This window comes from Uloborus diversus, chromosome 4, assembly GCF_026930045.1.
Source record: "Uloborus diversus isolate 005 chromosome 4, Udiv.v.3.1, whole genome shotgun sequence".
Taxonomy (NCBI): Eukaryota; Metazoa; Arthropoda; class Arachnida; order Araneae; family Uloboridae; genus Uloborus; species Uloborus diversus.
In genome coordinates, this window is record NC_072734.1 from 66,938,569 (window position 1) to 66,961,820 (window position 23,252).

Here is a 23,252-nt window from a genome sequence, read left to right on the forward strand (position 1 = left end):
GACGTCACACTCCCCTTGTATTGGCTAATGGATTCAATATTACACTGTTCAAAAATTACTATTATTACACGGATTCGATATTACACCGCAGAAATGTTGAATTTAACATTACACGGTTTTGATATAACGCGGTTTTGAAAAAATAAATTTCTATTTCGTTCGATTCAGTGTAGAAAAAAAACGTAGTTAAAGAATCTGTATCTCAGAGCCAGCCTGACGTAAGTCCCAAAAATGCGATTTTCATTTTATTAGAGCATTGTATGTAGAAGTCTGTTCCATGTGTATGTAGTTCGTAAAAAACAATCCTTTTCAATTTTTAAATAGGGTTAAAAAAGCGCGCGTCCCATCCTTTGCATGTGCCAGAAAAATGTTTCTCCTCTCTGTAAAATTGTCATTATGTGACTTGTCCTTAAAGCTGTAAGGTACAGAAATACTTTTAAGCTAAATTTTGCCAAACGATAAGTAAAAAAACGTAGCAACAGAATATATTTCTATTTATTTTATTTTATATACTTATTTTTTCGTTCATTGTAGAAAAAAGAAGTTAAAAAATAATATTAAGCTAAATTTGCCAAACGATAAATTAATTAAAAAAAAAACCGTAGCAATATAATAATTTTATTTATTTAAAACTAGTGGAACCCGCACGGCTTTGCCCGTAGTAAAAAATGGAAAGGTCATTTGGTTCGCCTGTATATTTGCAAATAATGGATGATGAATTTTTTTCAATTTGCTGTGTTCATTTGCTCCCCCATGTTACGGTTCCACCTTATGACAATTTGGTGATTTACTCGTCCACGGTATGATAATTTACTCGGTAAAATGTCTTAAAGTTGGAGTAGTAAGAGAACAAAATTGAATTTTCAAAAAATCACTTCGAGGTGCGCACTCCTATGCTACGAACTAATTCTGTGCCAAATTTCATGAAAGCATTCAAAATACAAATGAGCGGACATTAAACATATAAATATTGCACCGAATATTAGTAGGTCTCAATTAATAATTAAAATGTTAATAACAAGAACTTTATCATTTAATATTAACAAAAATGATTTTTAACTCACAACAAAATGTTACAATATGAGTCTCAATTTTTGGATATTGCTTGTATTATCATATTAGTTTTCGGAGATTATGTTTTCTTGACTGGAATAAACTACATACCTTACTATACATTTAAAATATTACTAGGTAGGTAGCTCTAAAAGCAGAGTAAATATAGCCCCATTTCACTTTGCCCCGCTATTTTCTTTTGCCCCAAATTCCCCTACTATATTTCAAGATTTTCTCTATTTTTCCGGTACAATAATTTTGAATTCTCCTGAGAGGTGTTTGGGGTTGGACTCATTAAAAAATGAGCAGCAAAACTAAGTTAATTAGAGCACTTTTTCTTTACAAGTTCAAGTAAGTTCATAATGCGGCTGAGGCAACAGAAAACATATCGCTCACTCCTTTCAAAAACGTCCTATCTCAAAAATTAGCGGTTTTGAGCTATGCCTTTTTTACTTCCTTTTACAAAAAAGGAAGTATTTTATTCGCAAAAAAATTTCGACTCAAAAATCGACCTTAATTTCTATTTTACTCACCAACGAATGAATATTGAGGTTTTTTTTTTTCCGGCTCGACCGCACATGGATAAGTGCCTAAGAACGTATAGACACGCGAAATATCAATAATGACGATTCCCGAGTTAATTACAACGAATTTTCTCGTAACGTCTGTACGTACGTATGTATGTATGTGCGTATGTGCGTATCTGTGTATGTATGTCGCATAACTCAAGAACGGTAAGTCCGAGAAAGTTGAAATTTGGTACGTAGACTCCTAGTGGGGTCTAGTTGTGCACCTCCCTTTTTGGTTGCATTCGAGTGTTTCTAAAGGGGTCTTTTGCCCCTTTTTTGAGGGAAATCATTGTTAATTTCGATGTAAATTCAAGTGATGTTATTATTTGGCGGGCACTTGGCGATATATCACCAGTCTTTTGGTCGCCAAGTTTTGTCGCCAACTTGGTGACAAATTTGGATTTTTTAAAAAATCTGTTTTAATTTGGCCACTGTTGGTAATATTTAGAGAGTAAACTATTGAATCACGTTAAAATTGCCAGTAATGGGGAAATGACATTAAATTGAGTAAAAGGAAGTCATGTGATGCACACATCAGCTCATTGTAAAGAAAGCTGATTAAGATTTTTCGCGTTTTTTCCTTTAATTGTGTTTTTTCTACAACATCTGTAACTATTCATGTACAAAGATGTTTAGGTAGTTTTTTTAGAAATGAATTATTAATGATAACGAAAGTATATATGCAATTAAGTTATGTCATACAGACATATTTTATCACAATAAGCACAATTTTTGAGAATAGAACCTTATGAGTGATACATAAAGTAAAAACAACGTTACAATAGTACAAAATCACAAACATCCGGCATGAACATTTTCTTCAGGCAAAAGCAAACAGAATTTGAAGTAGTATTTTTTTTTTTTTTTTTGGTTTACTTCTTTTAACAGCAATCATGAAGATGAAAAATATGTCTGCACTGCTAGGCATTGGAAGCTTGAAACTAGTTTCTGTAATAAAACAAGAGATTAATTGTAACCCTCAAATAAGTAAATACAATATTTTCAAAATCTCGTTTTTCATGATGTTTTTTTAAAACTTATTATTAAACTTAATCTTGTTGCATCGAAACTTACATCATACTTAAATTTCGGCAACATATTTCATTTCTTTTGTCTCACAGAAACAAAGTCAATAGTTTCATTAAAAATTTAAATGCAGCAAGAATATTAATCTACAAACATTCAAATGTGTTGATTTTGAAAAGAGCTGATTTAACAAAAGAAATGTGGACAGTTTTCGTCAAAAAGATTCGCTTGGGGTGGACAAGAGTCCTTCTGCAGTTTGCAGATATGAATGCAATTCCCTGAGGGTGCAAATTTTCAACAAAAATATGACATCTGCGAGTTGCAAAGAGCGTCACAAAATCATTCCTGATTTCTGGAGAAGTCATGGGGACCCGAGGGGTTATTTTCGTTTTGAACATCTAAGTTTTCCCTTTTATCCCAAAAGACAGTTTCGTTCTCTCTCTCTCTCTCTTTCTAAAGGATCTCTAGTATTCCATTTTCAACCTGCCTATCAAAAGTTTAGGGGAATTTGAAATCTTTGCTTTTGAGACACATTTAGAAGTTTTAAAAGAATCTGAAATAGAAATAAAATTAATGTCTTCCAGTTGAAACATATAGTCTGTAAGAGGGTGAACAAATAATACAAATGCATAATTCTTTATTATTGTTACTACCTTTTTTAAATTTAAGTTTAAGGCACATTTCATTTAATAGCGCAGGTCAATTATCGATTTTTTATGCATCTCATTCGAAATACAAAAATTCTTCTTTGGATACTAATCGTTGCTTTTGGCGTGTTTAGTGTTTTTGAATTTCTTTGTTTTCACACAATGTGTAATCTAATTGATATGAAGTGCCGCTCGCCTTGTCTAGTGGTCAGAGAAGTCTGACTGTTATGGGGAGGTCCCGGGTTCGAATCCTGGCGTGGGAAGGGAAGTACTTTCTCTTTCCTGTCTTTGCCCTTTCTTTGAGTGAATGTGTTGTTGTGGTGTGAATGGTTGCCTACCCTGTAAACGGGCTTTATGGCATGTGTGTACTGTGGGAATCGGAATTCACACGAAGTTACGGTACAGTTGGAAAAATGAAGCAGCGCACCCTAAATTGTCAGCCTAGCTGAACACGACAACAACAACATTGATAAGGAGTAATAGTAAAGTTTCATTTCCGATCTGCGCTACATTTTATGGTTCTTTATAAATACGTTTAAGCGATGCTTAAAAAGACAGAATGATTACACCTGAAACTAAGTAACTTACTGCTTAACCCCCGAGCTTTGACTTCAATTTACGAGTTGAACTGCACCATGGCTGCGGACTCTCGCTGGTGAACTATATTTAGTTAAGGTTACCAATTTGTTGGCACTCTCAGCTTCAATGAGATAATATCTGCCTCCATCTTGGTTATTCACTCTTCCAAACTAGCCCATAACAAAAACAGCAGTCTCTGGATGTGATAACCGGGAGGTCGGTACATCGCATGTAGTTTTGCTTTGTTCTGGCTTAAGATCGTCCGGGAATTGGATTTTTGAAATAAATAAATAAATAAATAAATAAATAAATAAATGAATAAATAAATGAATAAATGAATAAATGAATAAATGAATAAATAAATGAATGAATAAACAGTTTAGAGTTTTGAAATTTTTTGCAATGATTCACCATCCACTTAATAAGCAAAATCATATCATAAATATTAAAAACAATTTTTTAATTTAAATTTATTTATTTAAAAAATGGGGTTGCGTTAAATCGCTAAAACTCAAAATATTCTCAGTCAAGTTTCAATTTTTTTTTCAAAACATTATGCACAAATATCTAAGCTTTAACTTTTATTCGGCGATTTAGAAAATATTAATTCAATGAAAAATAGAAAATATTTGAAGAAAAATTTCAAAAAATTCGAAGATACTTAAAAAAAAAATCACATTTTCGCAGTGAACGTTTTTTTAAATTTGCCGAATAAAAGTCATAGTATAGGGCGGTAACTTACTGAACATAGTAAACTGTTTGCAAAAGATATGCTCCAAATTTCATTACTTTATGTTTATCAGCTCCTGGCTTATAAGAGTTTGAATGCAAAAAATTGGGAAAAATTGCATCATGGAGAAAAACGTGTTTAAAGTTTTAAAGTTAAATATAATATTAGTTAAATGCATGCAATAAAAACAATTATATCTTTCGTTCTAATTAAGATAGAAACAAGATTCAAACGTCCTTTTAGCATAAAAAAACGGAGAAGTTTTTTTAAATGATTAAAAAAAAATGCAAAATTTGTCGATTTTTGTGTCCCGGACCCCCTTAAGAGCGGTAACTTACTGCTTAAGTAAAAGAGGTCGTTAAACATTTGATATCATCGGCGACCACTGGGCAAATGAAACGGATGCGTTCATTAGTTGTTAGGGGTGCGAACTTCTGCTTCATATGTTTTGATATAACTGTAAATTAAATAATTATGTTACAATAACTTTTGAGCTATCAGTTTTTGCTGTAGTCAATTTGTTCTTTTTGAAAACATGTTTTTGATTACAATCCGCTAATTTAAAATATTATTAAGTACAATAATCAATGAACAAGAGCAAGCATCCTTTCCTTCAAGTGGACCCCAGTTGTTTCAGTTTTCCTTTATTGGTCGCTTTCCAATTTTCCCAGTGAAACGTGATTGGACAGTAGTTTTTAAGAAACTGCTTTTTGGAACTACATTTGAGACATCTTCACTTCTCTCCAGCATATCGGTCGCAAGGTTTTGGATGGTTAATTTTAAAATGATATAAAATATGTCCATGAATGCATAAAAATGTCAGTAGGATGCTTGGACGTTACCTTCTTTAGGTTTGAAAACCAGTACTCTTATGCTCACTAAAATTTACTGCAATAAACTTGATAAAAGTTCAGCAAAGGCACAGCAAGGGAGGGGGTGTCAGCTGCCTACAACCCTTGGTTTTAACACCTATTGCCAATCCTAATACAGTAATTTATGTAAATGTAATGACTGTTATGAGCTTTCCCCCGTAGAATGTTAATAAATTCTGAATGCACTTGTGTCGGAGAGTGTTATAGTGAGAACTTCCTCAAAAATCTTGATTTCAAAACTAAAATCAATGGTTCTGATTTCATACTACATTTGCTTTCTTATCTTCTCTCCCTTTCCCTACCCTCTCTCAAAAAATAGGCAAAAAAGAAACATGGCAAATATTCAATAAATTTTAAAATATCTTTGAAGATTTGCTTAGTAAGTATTTATAAATATTTATATATAAGTATAATTAATGATGGTTTTAAAAAGATAAATGTGTAATTAATTTTTACCTACTATAATTCAAAATTGTCTAGGAGAACAGTATTTTCTAAATAAAAAAGTACGTTTCTTTTAGTAATTTCAATATTATTTCAACATTTCTATAACTGTGATTGCAGCTTAACGTTTTGTAATTACTTTTTCAGGATACGGCAAAACCCTTTGAAAGGAAGAAGATGGACATGTGTATAAATGTACAATTCAGAAGCGTTTGCCAAAGGGACAGAAAAACTTAATCGACGCTCTTATTATGCAGAACTTACTTCATTTTTATTGAAGGTTTAAAATGTTTCAAAAAAATATTTAAATCTTGCTGAATTTGTTTCTTAAACTTTACAGAATTTTTTTTGAGAATTTCATAATTTATTTCTGTAGAATGTTAACTATAACTGATGTTCTGAATATGCGAAGAGACTTTATATTTTTGTATTATCGTGGATAGTTTTAAAATCATTTATGTTTTATTTACACAAGTTCTCCAAAAATAAATTTTGTCATGCTTAAACATGAATCTTGCACTTGTTGCCATCTTGATCTTTGTTTCCATGGCTGTTAAAGCAAAAGTCTTGAATAAATCTGATGATTTAATACTGAGAAAAGGCGTAGTTCAAAGCGAGAAAAGTGAAATGCATTTTATAAGGAACAACTCCTACTCGCTGAACGAAGGAAAGAAATTCTATGAGTCCATGAACACAATTAGAGCAAACAAGAAAGCAATGCCTCAACTGCTTCGAAAGTTTTCAAATATGAGTAGTTTGAATACCGTTGGCAGAAACAGCATTACACACGCACCCAAAACGCAAGGTACAAGAGAACTATTATCACAACTTCTGCTGAAGCAAAATATAAAGAAGGAACTTGAACATGCACAGCAAGATATAATTAATAATAGAATGTTGCATGGTCAGGAATGGGTAAGACATGCAAAAAAATTCTCGGATACATTACAAATCAAGGCTTTACAAAAAGAGGTTCCTGAAAACGGAACAATAAAAGGGTTTAGTGCTGATATATTAACCGCATCAAACATCTCAACTGGAATCAGAACGAATAACTGTACACAGAATCCTGTACGTACTTATGGTATGGAGATATTCCAAGGTAGGAAATCAATTCCAAGTCCGAAAACTACCAATTTTGTGTCAAGAATTCTATCTCAAGAAGATTTACAGAAAAATAATCAGAAAACAGAACATGATAAGGGAGACATATTACCTATGTTAAAAGATAGTTCAAACTCAATCTCCGAAGAGGATTCTGCACAATATTTTACAAGTGGAACTCAAAAAGATAGATATTTAGAGTTATTAACTTTAAATCATGCAACAGATGTAACTCAAAATAATGTTAACGAAGCTGGAAACCTAATGGATGCCTTCCCGGATTCAAAACATACAATTACTGGCAAGGAAATCAATACTTTGCAGTATTTAATGTACCATAAAGGCTCATTAACAAGTTTAGAGGAAACAACGAAAAACGTTCTGAATGAGATGAACCCCACCAAAACAGTCGGCACTGCACTTTATGCAGCAGGAAGTAATGGCAAAGTAATGCAGCATTATGAGGAGACAAAAAATTCTGCAATGGTGGGAAAAAATAATCTCTCCCGAGATGGTACTATAGGCAAGTTGGTGGTGCAGTACGACGAGGAATCATTTTCAAGTAGTTTAAATTCAGTTACGGATATTTTTCTAACTCCAAAAAGTGAAATAAAAACGAAAGGATTATCAAGTAAGAATAAATTTACTGATCAACCAGTGACTACTCATTTTTTCGATGATGGATTTTCGTGCCACAAGCAGAAACGATCTGTCTTCGGTTCTGAGGAATCTCTTCTCTGTCCACCTTGTGAACAAATCCACTGCTACAGGCAGAAGAAAAGACGTTTACAATGTCGCGGTGGCTACACACTAGACATATGCGGGTGCTGCCGCGTATGTGCAAAATTGGAAGGAGAGAAGTGTGGTGGTCAGCATGACTACTTGGGAAAATGTGATAGAGATCTGTTCTGCGAACCACAACCACCTGCAGTCGTAAGCTTCTTCAGGGAAGGAATCAAGAGAGTTTACAAAGTGCACAGAGGAATCTGCAAAAAATGTAAGTACTGTTTATTTTTACGTCTGTATAATAAACCTGAATTTATCCCTATACTGTCCACCGTAATTCTATAGTCACATTCTATTTCATCAATTTTTCTCTATAAGAGCCAGGGGCGCCCCGAATCTTCAGTTTTGGGAGAGAAAACATTTTTAATATACCGAACAACACTTCAACTTTTAACGAATGATGAAATACGAGCATACACGCATGAGTACGATTAATTAAAACATCATAATAAAGAGAAAAAAAAACCCCTCGTTATTGCAATTAAAAGTTAAAAAAAATGTCTTTTTAGGGCTGTCTCCACATTTGCCGAATAGTCCGACAGAATTGCCGAATAACGAAACATTTTGGAAGGTCACAGTGACATCGGGTGACCTCCCATCCGGGCTCTTTTGGTATTTTTCCTTTGTTGACCAATGTGACTTGAGTAGTGCATATGGCTGCCTTACACTTTGGTTGTAGGTACTGACGCAAGTTAAACATGTGCACATTAATATTTTTTTCTACATGAGATAATAGTTCGAGCAATACAGGGTTAAAACGCTTGAAATGTTCTCTTCCATGTGAAAACTTTCAAGCCTTAGAAAAACAATTAATGTGCACAGATGTTTTGGGGTTTCAATGAACCCCTTTTTCAATACCGAAAAATGAGGTAATGGAGAAGAAGATATCCTAAAAAAGCCTACTTTTGTCGAATGTGTTTTCACCCACAAGATCTTAGCATTGTAAAAGGGGTCCTTGTAACCCCAAAACACGTGACGGAAATTTTCTTCTAATTGATGCACTTTAAACGTTGTTTTAACTTTTTGAACATAGAAGACTTCCAAAACTAGATCCGTTTAAAAGTTCAGAAATTAGTACAAGTTTGATTTTACATTTGATAATTTTCATAAATAGTTTTAAAAAAAATTCTCCAGATGCATGTTTAGATCAATGAATAAATATCGCAAATATCTTTGTGGGTGATTGCAAATTTTGTCCCAAGAAGAGTGTTAAATTGTTTAGGACACAAAATGACCACAGAAAAAGAGTTTTTTTTTTATTTTTTAAAAAATGGAGAAGTTTGCAACATTTTCATGATTATATGAAGAACGTGAAAAAATCTAAAACGTATTTTCATAAATAATTACAACATTTGAGAGTTCTGTTTCTTTCCAAGTTTTGGGAAACAAATATTAAGAAACCTCTACATCATTAAGTATCAGTTTACCTCATTTCCATATGATTGAATCGTATTCATAAATGTGAGGCAAACATATTAAAAGTGGTAAATAATATTGCATATTGGAGAAACAAAAAGCAAATTTACTTAGTATTTGATCATTAATTAATCACTTGACTCTGTGTATACAGGGTGAATCTGAAAAAATGGTTCAAACGTTAACCCTTTGAGAAATATACGCTGTAATGATGAGTATGGTTAGTAAATTATTAGCTTTCGGTAATTTATAAATCAACTTGAACTAAGAGGACATATATGTCCAATAGGGGACATATATGCAGTGTTGCCAGATGGTCAAATCCAGATTTCCCCAATTCAATTCATACTTTTCCCCAAAAAGCGATGTTTTCTATCGAAATTCCCCAAATTCAAAAATTATTTTTCCACTAATATTTTCATAAAATGAATCGACTTCCTTTAATATTTTTGTCTCCTGAAATTTTTTTTTAACCCAAATAGCGAAATTTTCTCATAAAATTCCCCAACTTTTTTTTCTTCCCATTTTCAATTTTTTTTTGTCTTCTTTATCTTTCTTTATCTTTACTAATAATAAAGCTGAAAGTTTCTCTGTCTGTCAGAATCTCTGTGACGCACATAGCGCCTAGACCGTTACGCCGATTTTCATGAAATTTGGCACAAAATTAGTTTGTAGCATACGGATGTGCACCTCAAGGCGATTTTTCAAAAATTCGATTTTGTTCTTTTTCTATTCCAATTTTAAGAACAAAATTATCATAAGATGAAGGAGTAAATTACCAAGCTATGACAACGTGGAACCGTAACAAGGGAAAGCCAATTGGCGAGAAATTAATCATGCATTATTTGTAAATATACAGGGGAACCAAAATACCTTTTAATTTTCTATTGCGGACAAATAAGCCATGCGGGTGCCACTAGTAATAAATACATAAATAATAGTAGCGCCTGAAGTTGATACTAGTCAACATTTCCCCAGAGATCACCAGATTTCCCCAAAACGGGAAAATTTCCCCCAATCTGACAACACTGCATATATGACCCATATGGTCCTTAAATGGTTAAGAGGTAATAAGCTATACATAGACGATTCGGAGTCACATAGCGTTACAGGGTCAGAAATGAGTTCCGCCTTGGGCAAGTAAACGGCAGCATCTGTAGAAATGAATCTTCGAGATATTTGGAAAAAAAAAAAAAAAAAACCGCGTTTTGGGTTCAATACTTACAAAAAGAAAATGTTGGAATTAGATGGTTTTGTTTTTCAGCGGAAACCGAATAAACAAGCTTGTACAATAAATTTAACGTACATTAGACGACAGAAATGCCAAAAGAGAAAGAAAAAAAAAATAAAAATAAAAGAAATAAAAAATTTGCATTACTACCCACGGCAGAATTTTTCATGTGATAAAGGGAACAGTTCAGTAGTGCAAAAGTTTTCTGCAGTGGTAGTGCATGCAATGAAATGCGTATTTCAAGATGATAAAATCAGTGTCATTGAAATAAAAATTGAAAAACTGTCAAATACGCATGTTTTGGACTTGCAAGAAACTCTTTCATCAAAGCGAAAAACGTCTTGAGTTTGCGACACTAAAAGGAAGTCACTAAAAAAGCTGGTTTGTTTATTTCTGAAGAGGTTTGATTCTTAACATTTGTAGTGTTTAGCAGAATGATTATACATGTCCTAAGCTGCTTTCGTGCTTTCAGTACCTGAAGAGGAATCCTTCGCTCTTTTAAACTCTCGTAGAAAGCACCCTAATACAGCTTTCCTCAACAATTTTTGAGCAGCAAACCAGTAAGGTTTTTTTTTTTCGAAAAAAAAAAAGTTTTACTACCTCAGTGTTAAAATTTTTTCTAAAAAAATTCGGACCGGTAAAGTTTTTATTTTTTTTTTCCGTTTGTGTTTTTTCAGAAAAAAAAAAGAAAAGAAAGAAAGAAACCCTTCAACTCGCATATTCATCAAAAACTTGTGGAAAAGGGTTTTGCATTGGCGAGGATTTTTTTAAATAAAAATAAATAAATAAAACTTTACGTAGTACATTCAAGAACTCTCAAAAAATACTTAAGTGATGAAATAAGTAACTTTAGTAACTATTATGTACAAGTAAATTAATATTGGAGAAAAATTGCAGGAAAATTAAAAAGAAAAAAAAAATCCAAAAATACACGTTAAAATGTCATACAGGGTATTTTTAATGTTTTTTTTAATTATTGTTAAGTAGGAACATGTTTTATTGCAGGCAAGCAAAAATCTTTCAGGACCGGTCAAATTTTTCTGCGGACCACCGGCTGAGAATCACTACTGAGAATCACTGCATAATGAAAGCATTTCTGACCCTGCAATTAGCAATTCTAGAACTTCGATACCCTACTCTTCGGCGTTTTAAGAAATTAGCTTCAGAGGTAAAATACGTGAAATATTCCGTTCCTTCTTTGGGGCTAAACGAATCTTCAGACAGTTTATAGTATTAATGCAACACTTTAAAAGAACAAGAAAACACTACATTACCACTAAGAGAACACTGTAGTTGCCACAACGCATCAATGGGGTTGTTTCCTTCAGTCAAAAGTACTACGTTTAGTCCCTGAAATTAATATAATGAGCAAAAAAAAAAAAAAAAACATAGACCCAGAAAATATTTTCATTTTTCCAACAGTTATTTTTAAATTATTTTTTTTCAAACGTCCGATTTTAAAAACAAGGCGTGGTCTTTATGACGTCACAAATGATGCATTTTGGCGCATCTTTCTACCACGTTCCACGTCATGATAATCAACAAGCGAATCAAATATTGCGCTCTACGCTTGCTATCAACCATATTGTTGCCAATCCACGTGAGTAAAGATGCGACTTAAATATTTTGGACCGTCAATGGCAACATTGAATGGCATTTCATCATTTGTGATGTCATCGGCAGAAGCGTTAAACGATGAAAGAGCACCGATTTAAATATTTTTTTAAAAATATTAAACTTAAAGAAATTATTTAAAAAATGGTCAGATTCTATGTTTTTAAGCATGCTCTTTCAGAAAAAAATACTTTAAAAATTTTGGAAACTACCCCATTGTGGAAGTGAGAAGCAGAGGGATGTAAGTGATAAAATTAAAAAAATGAAGATAACCTGTACAAAATCTAGGCGAACCTCTCCTTTGTCTTAGGGCAAGAGAGTACTACAGTCGAACCCGCTTAATAAAATAGCCATTTTTCCACAAAAAAAAAAAAAAAAAAAAAATATTCCAATAAGCTTGATATTCCATTAACCGGAATCAAAATAAGACATTACACTGGTTTGCTACATTGAAATTGTATTATATTAAGCGGGATATTCTTTTAACCGATATTCTAATAAGCGGGCTCCACTGTAGGTTCTATTATACAGCATGATTCAGAAAAAATTTCTTAATGAAAGAATACCTAGGACCTTATCTTTAAACGCGTTTTACTCAAAACTTGAAAATGTCCACTTTCTTTCCTTTGCTTCTCACTAACTAATTCAATTGTAGAATTCGATGAATTTTTTTAATGGCAATATAAATACAATTATTTAACGCTGAGTATTTTTGTTCTATTCAAATGAAGTAGAGAGGGAAAGCATAACATTTAACTAAACGTTTTACTGTCACTTTGACTGTAAAAACCTCTTTTATTTCAAGATGCTTTTGATAACACAACTAATAAATAAAAATTAGAGCTCAGAAACATATTTAAAAAATTTATTCCAAGTCTTTAACCTTCGTTGGAAAATATTTCTGATGAAAATATTTCTGATTTCTACACAGAAACGTATGGAATTACGAAAATTTAATTTAGAAAAATGACTTTTACCTCCCTAAAGCAAAACGTTTTGTGTTCCAACGTTCTCTTCCAGCAAAAGTTATCATCAATCTTCTATAAATTATGATCTCGAGCTCCGTAAAAAAGTAAAGAAACGGATGGAAATGTTTTTCTCTTGATTATGGAACAAATTCAACAGAGAAGTTACAAAACATACGTTCTTTATTTTTCTCAATATTTTGATCTCCAGAGGCATTGTTTAGAAATTCTGTAGATGATTTATTTATCACAAAGTAAATTTTCCCAAATAATTTTTTAATTTTCAGGAAAGACTTTTCTAAATGAAATCAACCACATGGTTTGAAGATTTTTTTCTTTCTCTTATGACAATTTGGCTTCTGTTGTATGAGAAATATATCCAGTCATTTTTGTAATGTATTTTATGATGGCGGATTATTTATATAGAGGGTGTTCCGTTTTAACCTGCAAGACTTTTATTTTCGCAATCGTTAGTCCCAGTTGAACATTTCCAATTGCAAAAATTTTCAAAATCAGGTACTGAGTTAAGATATTGAAAGTTTAAGTAAAAATAAAAATGAGTCAAAAATACAAAATTGAACTTTTTATACGGGCCCTAGGTCCCCTAACTAATATTTAGATAAATAATGGCCATTGAAAACTATTACTGAAACATTTGACATTTATGCGACCCAAACTCAAGGAGATATACGAGTTTAAAGTTTTTAGGGACCACCCAGAAGATGAAATTGAAACGTATCGCCCTTTCAGATGAATGACTAGTTGTCAAAGTTAAAAAACCAAATGTTTATATTTTTCATTACTATTCAAAAATAAATGCAAAAGTTATGCTATGATACGCAAAAACACACTACAAAGCCTCGAACAATTTGAAAAACTCTATGCACACATATAATTTTAAACCCTTGACGCTACATTTTCTCCCAAAAGGGGTTATTGACGGTGAGGTAAAAGTGGTGTAAGTCACTTAACGCTGTGTTTCATATCTCGGTGAATATTGATCCTACCAATGTCAAACTTTTTGTGTTGGAATTATTTTTCAATGAAGATTTTTTCCCTAAATATAAGTTACGGGACCTGGGGCCCGTATAAAAAGTTAAATTTTGTATTTTTTGACTTATTTTTTATTTTTACTTTATTAACTCAGCATCTGAGTTTGAACATTTTTGCAATTATAAGTATACATCTAGGACTAACGATAAAATAAAGGTCTTGCAGGTTAAAACGGAACACCCTGTATGTTTTGTATAACTCATAGTTTTGTGTGTGTGTGTGTGTGTGTGTGTGTGAATCTCTTTCTTCAAATATATTTTTTTTCATTTAGAAGACTAAGAATACTTGGTAGTATATTTTCATTTCTAGAGTTTAAGGGGAGTCGGCACCTTTATATGAGTAATGTTAAATTGCTAAACTTTGCGTACCTTTTAATAAAAAAATTTTAATGATAGAAACTCATTTTCACAGTGCTTTCAAGAAATACCTAAGAGTCTATTAAAGTGATATTTTAAGGCGCTTTTGTTTATTTCATAATTAATTAAATTTTAACCAATAGTTAAAATTTAATAAATTAGAAAAATGAACGTTTTTGATCATAAAAACAGCTGTTTAGGAAAACGTGTGAGTCCTAAAGCAAAAATTTCACTTCAGTGTAATCATGAACGTATGAATAAAATGTGGTGAAAATATCAAATCGATGTAAGAAGTAGTTTTCTAGAAAAAGAAACATTAGCTTTTAAAATTGACGTTTTGTTTAGAAAACCACGTTTGAAAGTTAATTTGTATGAACATTTTAATTCATTCCAGCTCCATTAATATTTCAATTGAGTTATTTTCAATCTACATGAAAACACGAATTTGACGAAGCCTGAAAGCTCTTGATTTAAATAAATAAAAAACTGAAAAGAAAATATTTTTTTAAAAAAAGGTTTAAGGGTGCCAACTTCCCTTAAGATTTTTTTTCAGTTTAATAACTCAATTATTTATTCATTATTCACTAGTTTGCTTACGCATATATTTCATCTTTTATTCATTCATTTTTTATTGATTCATTCACTTTCAATTTAATTATTTGTTTACTCAATAATTTCATCGTTCAATTATTCATCAATTGCTTTATTCATTCAAAGAAAAGTATTTGAAATTCAAATATAAAATATTTCATTTATAAAATATTTTAACGTGTATAGCTTTGCCAAATGTATAGGGCAAAATGATGATTTTCCAGTTTTTTAATGTGCAAATTTGCTACCAAAAGGGAAAAAAACATTCACATTTTGTACTGTAATTTTCAAAACTAGTTTTCAATTAGCTCATTTCAAAAATTGTAAATTATTTATTTTTTTCAGCTTTCCTCGCATTCCCATAAGTGGGGAAGACTGAAATAGTAAAGACTACTCAGATGTATAACATTCGTTTTTTGTTAGCTTGTACCAAATCCTTTTTCATATTTCTCTGCAATCCCAATAAAATTTCAATGTTTAAAAATATATATTTTTTTTCCATTTCGCAGTTGCTACAAAGCTTGAAACAGATATTAGCTGGACTAAAAGCAATTGTAAACCGAAATGTGAACCGGAATTCTGCATGAAAAACCCAAGAGCGATTTGCTCGGCTATGTAAGTATTTCGATTTTTTTTTAAAAATAACTTTAACTTTCGGACGGAACATGAGTCTGTTAAACGGATATAGTTTAGGGTTATTAGTTATAGAGGGCGCTGAAAATTTTGTCGATCTGAAAACTTAAGACGAATTGTCAAAATAGAAATAAAAATATTTTCTCTACTGTGTTATTTGTTTTTAATGAGTTCAAGCAAAACTTCCTAAAAATCGCTGGACCGATGCAAAAATGCATAGAACCAATTTACCTTTCTCAGAGACGGATGTTCTTCAAAACAATGAAAAAAATATAAATAAACAAACAAAGGCACACACACATGCTCCGTCTAAAATATTTAAATATAGTCATGCTCAGATTACTTAGTGCATTTGTTTCAAAAAACATACCCAATAATATTCTTTGAAATTTAATGACGAGAAAAAAGTTTGGCTAATTGATACGACTTCAGACTAATTATGTGCGAGAGTAATTTTAGGGCTCTTGTGCTTTCTATATTAGAAATTTACAATGTGACATTGTTCGTTTAATTCAGAAATACAGATTTTGCACAATAACTTCAAATTCCTGTTTATAAATTTTCAATGACAAATGTTCATATTTTTTCTTTTAGGCTTGAAAATAAAATTAAATTTCTCTTAATCAAAGCAGAATTATGTGATTAAACTTCCCAAAACATAATTTCAACATCCTTTTCGGAACAGCACTTGCTAATAACAAAAGTATTTTCAAGATTTTTGAATGAATCTTTCCGTTATTTTTCATTCGAAAGAAAAATCAATCGTAGGATTTGTAATTGTGTAGCTTGTGTAAAATGTTTGATATTAAATGCTGAAAGATTCCAAACCCAATCAATTACTTTCAACCAAGGTTTAGCTTCTAACAGAAAGTGATGGTAGTCTTGTGTACTTTTCAAACTCAACAGGACTATATTCCATTCAATACATAAAAACTCATTTTAAAACAAAAACAGGAAATAAGATTGCATCACTTCTCACGCAAGTTAAACTCTGCTTCCAACTATATTCTAGATAGAATTCCTAGACTATTGCATTGACATTATTGCTCAGCTGATCCATTTCTAAGTACAGCGCTGTGGCGTATCTATCATCGTGAAAAATTAGAGTTACAGTGCAGCGACTAAATTCGGGTTACAGCAAAAAAAGACTAAATAAAGTGATTGTTTGCTTGACTATTCATAAATTTGTTAGATTTCCTCATAGTCCATATAAGTTAATCTCTGTTTCCAAATGTATTCTATATAGAATTTATAACTATAAGTAACTGCATTGACATTAGTGTTTAACTGATTCTTTTGTAAATGCAGTGCCGTGGTGCAACTATCGCTGTAGAAAATTAATATTAAAGTAATGCTACTGAATATGGAGCATAGCACAAAAAACTAAATAAACCGTTGTGCCTGTGTTAAAAAATGTTTGCTTGTCCACTCTTAAATTTTTTTATTTTCTTTATAGCTCTTGTAAATTAAGGTCTGCCTCCAACTATGTTCCATACTTAAAATACAACTAAATGCACTGACACTGTTGCTTAGTTGATCCATTTTTAAGTACAGCACCGTGGCACACCTATCATCGTAAAAAACAGTGGTAAAGTGCAACAACTAAATGCGGAGTACTGCACAAAAAAGCTAACGCCTGTATTCACCAGATTGTTCGACTCTCAGTCAAACACCTTCCTTAACCGTAGCTTAAGTTCTTTACGCCTGTATTTACTGCCGACCCTCGGTCAGACAGCCAAACCGTTAGTCGAAGCATTCTTCAACCAATTAGAAGGATTCAACCTGCAGTTCAATTATCCTACTGAGAGTCATATAACTTGTTGAAAATGGACGTTATTGGTTGGAAAAGGTTTCTACCGGCGGTATCGCTACCTGACCGAGGATTGAATCGTCTCGTGAATACGAGCGTAAATAAACTAAAGGTTTGCTTGACTATTCATAAATTCGTTCGATGTCTTCAATGATTTTACCAATGCGAAACGCGTACAACTAAACACGCTTTCTTAGATCAAGCTCTGACTATTTCAATGACATGACATATGCCTCCAGCTCGGTTACTCACTATTCCAAACTGATGCGTCTACAATAATGACAAAACTGCATCTCTGGATGTGGTAACCGAACTGTCAGTATATTGGATGTTTTGACTGTTTGTTCTTCCAGAAATGCTGCTGAGATGACTCGCAGGTGTCAGGGCTCTTGCCAGCATACATCTTGCCGGGCTTGCAGATTTGCGCAACCTGATATCCGGTGTCCCAAGTGTCTTGCGAATGATTTCCGCTGCATCCGGCAGTTTGGAAGATGCATTCGAAAGGATTCCTGTAAACCAAAATCTTATCCATGTGGAAACCAGTTGCCAGTAAGTATAGAACGAAGCACAACGTATTTGGTCAGATGCTGAAAACGACGAATAGCAAAATCGTAAGCTAAAATACTCATAGCCTTTTTTTTTTCGATCAAGATGTTTTCTTTGCTGTTGATAGATTAACCGTTTGAAAGGCTCTTCTTTCTGTTTTTACAGTTATATGACGCGTCAATTTTCAAGTAAGAGATTAGACATGAATTAATCAAGCAGTTTAAGACAGCTATCGATGTAGAGAATACTTTTAAATTTCAAGTTACATTTTTGCATCGTAGTAGATTTTTTGGATAAAACATAATCACCGTCATCCGTCATTATTGAGACGCCTATATTTATGTCTTAAAAATGAAAGTTTATTTATATTTTTTCCACTAAACGGAACACCAATAGACACATAGTTGATTCGGATTTTTACATGAAGTATAGTACAGTCAATTCGCAATACCTCGAATCTAAAGGGACCGACGAAAAACTTCGACTTATCGGAAGTTCTTCCTACCACTAGTTTCGGTTTTTGACGTTTTAATATGAAAAAATATTGAATATTTTAATTAATATGTACATATAACAGACAAAATTGCAGAACTTAAAATTTTGAAGCACAATATGCACAGTTCAAAAATATTGAGAGAAAAAAAATCAAAAGCATGGTTTTGATTTCGATACTGATGGAACCAGTTGAATAGAGTTGATTCTTTCAGGAAAAGTGCACATCTTTGTTCGTTTCTAATTGGGATTCGTGGATTCAACCGCATTAGAAGTTTCTCTTTTTCTTCTAATATCATTGACAAAGTGACTGCATGATCTTAGACATCTTTAATAGTAAAGAAAACTCACTCTGTCTCTCAGGAACTTACAGCAAATGATTGAATTAAAGAATGAAGGGAAACGTGTCTTAACTTAGGTCAGTCTTTAAATAAAGGTACAATCGAAATAAATTTCGAGTCATCTTTAAAAAACTTCGAGTTAAAGGGAGTCCGATATTGAGAATAATTAGCATGGAATCAAAGACAAAGGGTCGGGACTTGATAAAAACTTCGACTTATTGTAATATTCGAGTTATCGGAGTTCGAGTAATCGCAAATTGACTGTATATTGTTTGCTGTTAAAACAGCAAACCTTGTTCCATACCTTGAGAGGAAAAACAAGTTCCTACTTTCTCTATGATTTTCTCAATTGTGTTTTTTGTGAAACTAAAATGTTAGAACTGCATAGTGTGTTCAAAGTTTTTTTTGAAATCTAACAGTCAAGTTATGGCTCGCATGCTTTACGTGAGAAGCATTAAAAAAGAAAAAGTCCTGCAGCGGGAGAAAAGGGGTACCATCAGTGAGGGAGGAATTGTTCTACTCCCCCTGAATCACTGTTCCTTTTTTTCTTTCTTATTGTAGAATTTCTATGTACTCAGTATATTAACGATTCAAGTTCTTACTTTCTCTTAATATTGTTTATTAAAATAAATTTTGGGGTGTTCCAATGATTTAACAAATTTTCGATACAAAATATACAGATAACTGTATAATGGTGGTTCGAAAAAAAAAATCGTTTTTTTTTGTTTCAGAATTGCGTTGCCTCTCAAAAGTTGCAGTTTCGTATCCTCAATTGGGGAAAAGTAATAAAAAAAAATCTAAGTTGACACCTTCAGTTCGCGTATGAGAATGAAATTTTGAAAAAATATGCTAAAAATTGAATTTTTCAAAAAAAAAAAAAATCATGTTTTTACAACGCAAGAGCCATAACTTGTCAGAAAAAAGCGTAGTTTGAACCTAAAAAAATATTTTATAGCTTCAACATAAGATCTTTCGTTTGCGCACACGCCTTAAATTGGGCTAAAATCTCCTGCCCAATCTAGGCCTGCCAAATCTCCTGCCTAGCGTATGCGCGATCTAAAGATCTTATGTAAAAGCTATAAAATGGTTTGTTGGGCTCAAACTACGCTGTAAACAGTCAATTTATGGCTGTTTCATTATGTAATGATACAAAAAAAAACTTAATTTTATTATTTTCTGAAAATTTCAATTTTTAGCATATTTTTTCAAACTTTCAGCGAGCTGAAGATGTCAACTTAGATTTTTTAAAATTATTTTTCCCCACTTGAGATACCGAACTAACACCTTTGAGAGGTAACGCGCTTCGGAAAAAAAAATCGATTTTTTCGAATCACACTATTGTATAAGATATTATATACAATCGCGGACAGTAAAGTTCGGTGAATAGTGCTTTAACATTAACGTCGTTGAACTATTAACCAAAGCAACCAGGCTGTCATTCGAAATAGTCACCTCCCATAACTATGCATCGCTGAGATCTGCTATACATGTCCTAGAAATTTTGCAAGGTGTCTGCTTTTCTGTTCAAAAAGTCTCGTCACATTTATCAGATTTCAGATATATCGTCAATTATCTTTCTTTTAAAAGCGAGTTTGAGTCATGGGAATAGGAAGAAATTTGGAGGATTGGGATCTGGTGAGTGTGGTGGATTTTCAATTTGCACCATCTATTTTTTGGCAACAACTTCTTAGGCAAACATTAAACTAATCCTTGTTCATTCATTTTCCTCTTTTCATTTAAGAACCAACGCACTAAACAAGCAGTTTGTAAAACAGCCTTTCACGGAACACAAATAGCGCTCAACTGAACAACGGATGGGGCAGATGGTCAACACCGGTGGCTACACAGGTGCAGCATTTTATTTTGCCAGTAATGCCAGATCGGTCGTTCTGACTTCCCTCACTGGACTTTTTTTTTTATTAGAGGTTGTATTATTACGGTATCTAAATTACATTTAAAAATAATATAATGCAATAATGTACACAATATAAAAGAAGATTAGCTGGTTGGTTTTAGCTAATCTTTTTTTACCGTAAGAGCCGTAGTCGGTTATATTGCACCAAACAATAGTTAAAGCGTCAAAAAGGGTACCAAAAGTGCAAAATTGCTTTAAGAGTACGACAGTAGAATTGCCGTTAACCAAAACTGAGGTCAAAAATGAAAAATGATTCGTTTTCAACGTCACCGTCTGGAAATATTCAGTATTTTTTTCATAGGAATAATATTTTCGAGCTATTCAATAAATAATGTCTTTTACGTAAGATCGTTTTGAATTATAATCCCCCTGTATATTAATATTGTCTCCTGCAATCATTTGAAATGATATTGTTGCATTAAAATTATTTTAGTTATTGCGTTCTTTTTAACAAAAAATATACAGTAACAATTTATTTTCATTGCAGGTGAAACATGATGGTGAAGTGTTTTTGTGTAAAATCCCAGAATGCGACGTCAATAACTGATTTCACCATTTAACTACTCTTTCAATTTTTATGACATACATTGTCAATAAAATATAGATGTTTAGAAACTGAGTATTGATTTAAATTTTTAAACCAATAGAAAAACATGTGCACCAAATGAATGAACTAAGAAAATCAAATAAATATATTGGTTATACAAAAAAACCTTGAAAAAAAAAAAGTTAGTAACTAGAAACAAAATTAAGAGAAGTATGGTTTACGAAGAATAAACAATGTTTTCATTTATATATTCAAACTATAAATTGCGTAGCTTAAAACACTTTCGATTTTCTACAGCATTTTAAGGAAATTTTGCACATAAATTCTCTACGTGTTCGAATTGTTGACGACGATTTGTTTCTCTCGTTTGTAAGTTCTACGTTTTCAAATGAACACTGTGACCTATTGAACTTGTCTTCATGATAAAACCATTTTTTTTAAGAAATCAAGCGGTTGTTTTTCTCCACCTGATGCGCACAGAGAGGTATTTGAGCCAAAAAGCTGGCCAAAAAACGAAATGTCAACTTTACCGATTGGTGTCAGACTTAAGGCTAAAAACAGATGGATAAACATCCATTATGTGGAAGTGTTCTTTTTTCGTTGAAACTATGTATAAAAAATTGCCAGCAGTCGGAACTTAGCACTTTGATGATTCGTTTGTCTTTGTTTACGACATTCGAGATTTTCAATAAACCTTCACCGTCTTATTTTTGGTGTTAAAATTATATTAGAAGAAAAAAATTTTATGGTTTGGCTTGGGGAAGGTTTGTAGTCTATTATTTATCAATTTTTCCTTTTTAAGACAGTTAATATTTTTTTAGTGCAATTCATGAAGCCTCACAAAAATGCCATCCATTTTTTTTTGAAATTGTTTATGTAAATGAATGGTTTTAAACACTTTGTACTCATTCGTACTACTTCTAAGTTATACTCTATGTTACTTTGGAATGTCTACTTTGATAGTCTGCAGCAAAAGTTTACCCGAATTTACCCGAAAAAATAATAAAGCTATAAATAGAGCACATTAATTTTTTCATAATTTTGAGCTTTTTTGATTACTTTTAGGTTCTATGGCTTCAGTCATGTGTACGACTCAAAAGCAATTACAAAGTATAATAAAAGACGTACACAAAGGCTGTTCAATGCAAAGTTCAAGCAAATAAAAGTGAAACTAGCTGAAATTATATATTTCTCTTGTAAGGAAAATATCGAAAGTGAAAAATATCACCCCGTTTCATTTCTGGGTCTGACTTAGAAAGTCCGTAGCATCAAATTGTCTTTCTATAGTCTAATTTATAATATCCTGTGGTTGATTAAATTTATGCATCTGGCTGTAACTTGAGAACCCAAAAATAATCAAAACAGGAAAATTTGCGAAAGTTATTTTTACTATTTATAGCTTTATTATTTTTCTGTACAAACTCGTGCAAACTTTTACACATACTTACGCACATACATACGTACATACGGACGTCACCAGAAAACTCGTTGTAATTAACTCAGGGATCGTCAAAAGGGATTTTTCGGGTGTCTATAGGTTCTTAGGCATGTGTATCCACGTGTGATCGGTTTGAAAAAAAAAAAAAAAAACAATCGATATTCATTCGGGGGCGAGCAAAATGGAAATTAAGGCCGATTTTTGAGTGAAATTTTTTTCGCGAATACAATACTTCCTTTTTGTAAAATGAAGTAAAAACATTCACTTAAAAAATATAAAAAAAAGGGGGATGTGTCTTTGTGAGACTTGAAGAAAGGCATTAAAAGAAATAATAAAAATATATACATACAAATTGATGAATAATGGAGTACAAACCCCGCTCGAACCCTTCCATAGTAAATGTTTCTTCTAACATTACGTTTAACGCGAAAAACAAGACAATGACGGTTTGTTGAACTTTAATGTCCCAAACAAGGACAATCGAATTATGAAAA

At 32.3% G+C, this 23,252-nt stretch overlaps 1 protein-coding gene across 1 annotated transcript in view; it reads left to right on the forward strand.

Annotated features, from left to right (window-relative positions):
- The window catches only part of LOC129220324 (uncharacterized), a 35,757-nt gene extending 14,371 nt beyond the window's left edge, over positions 1 to 21,386 (forward strand). Inside the window, exons 2-5 of the mRNA XM_054854723.1 lie at positions 6,068 to 8,021; positions 15,546 to 15,651; positions 17,833 to 18,028; positions 21,261 to 21,386. Coding sequence (XP_054710698.1) covers positions 6,428 to 8,021; positions 15,546 to 15,651; positions 17,833 to 18,028; positions 21,261 to 21,320 — 1,956 coding nt within the window. The 5' untranslated portion in view covers positions 6,068 to 6,427 and the 3' untranslated portion in view covers positions 21,321 to 21,386. The remainder of the gene's footprint in view (positions 1 to 6,067; positions 8,022 to 15,545; positions 15,652 to 17,832; positions 18,029 to 21,260) is intronic.
- The last annotated feature ends 1,866 nt before the right edge of the window (positions 21,387 to 23,252 follow it).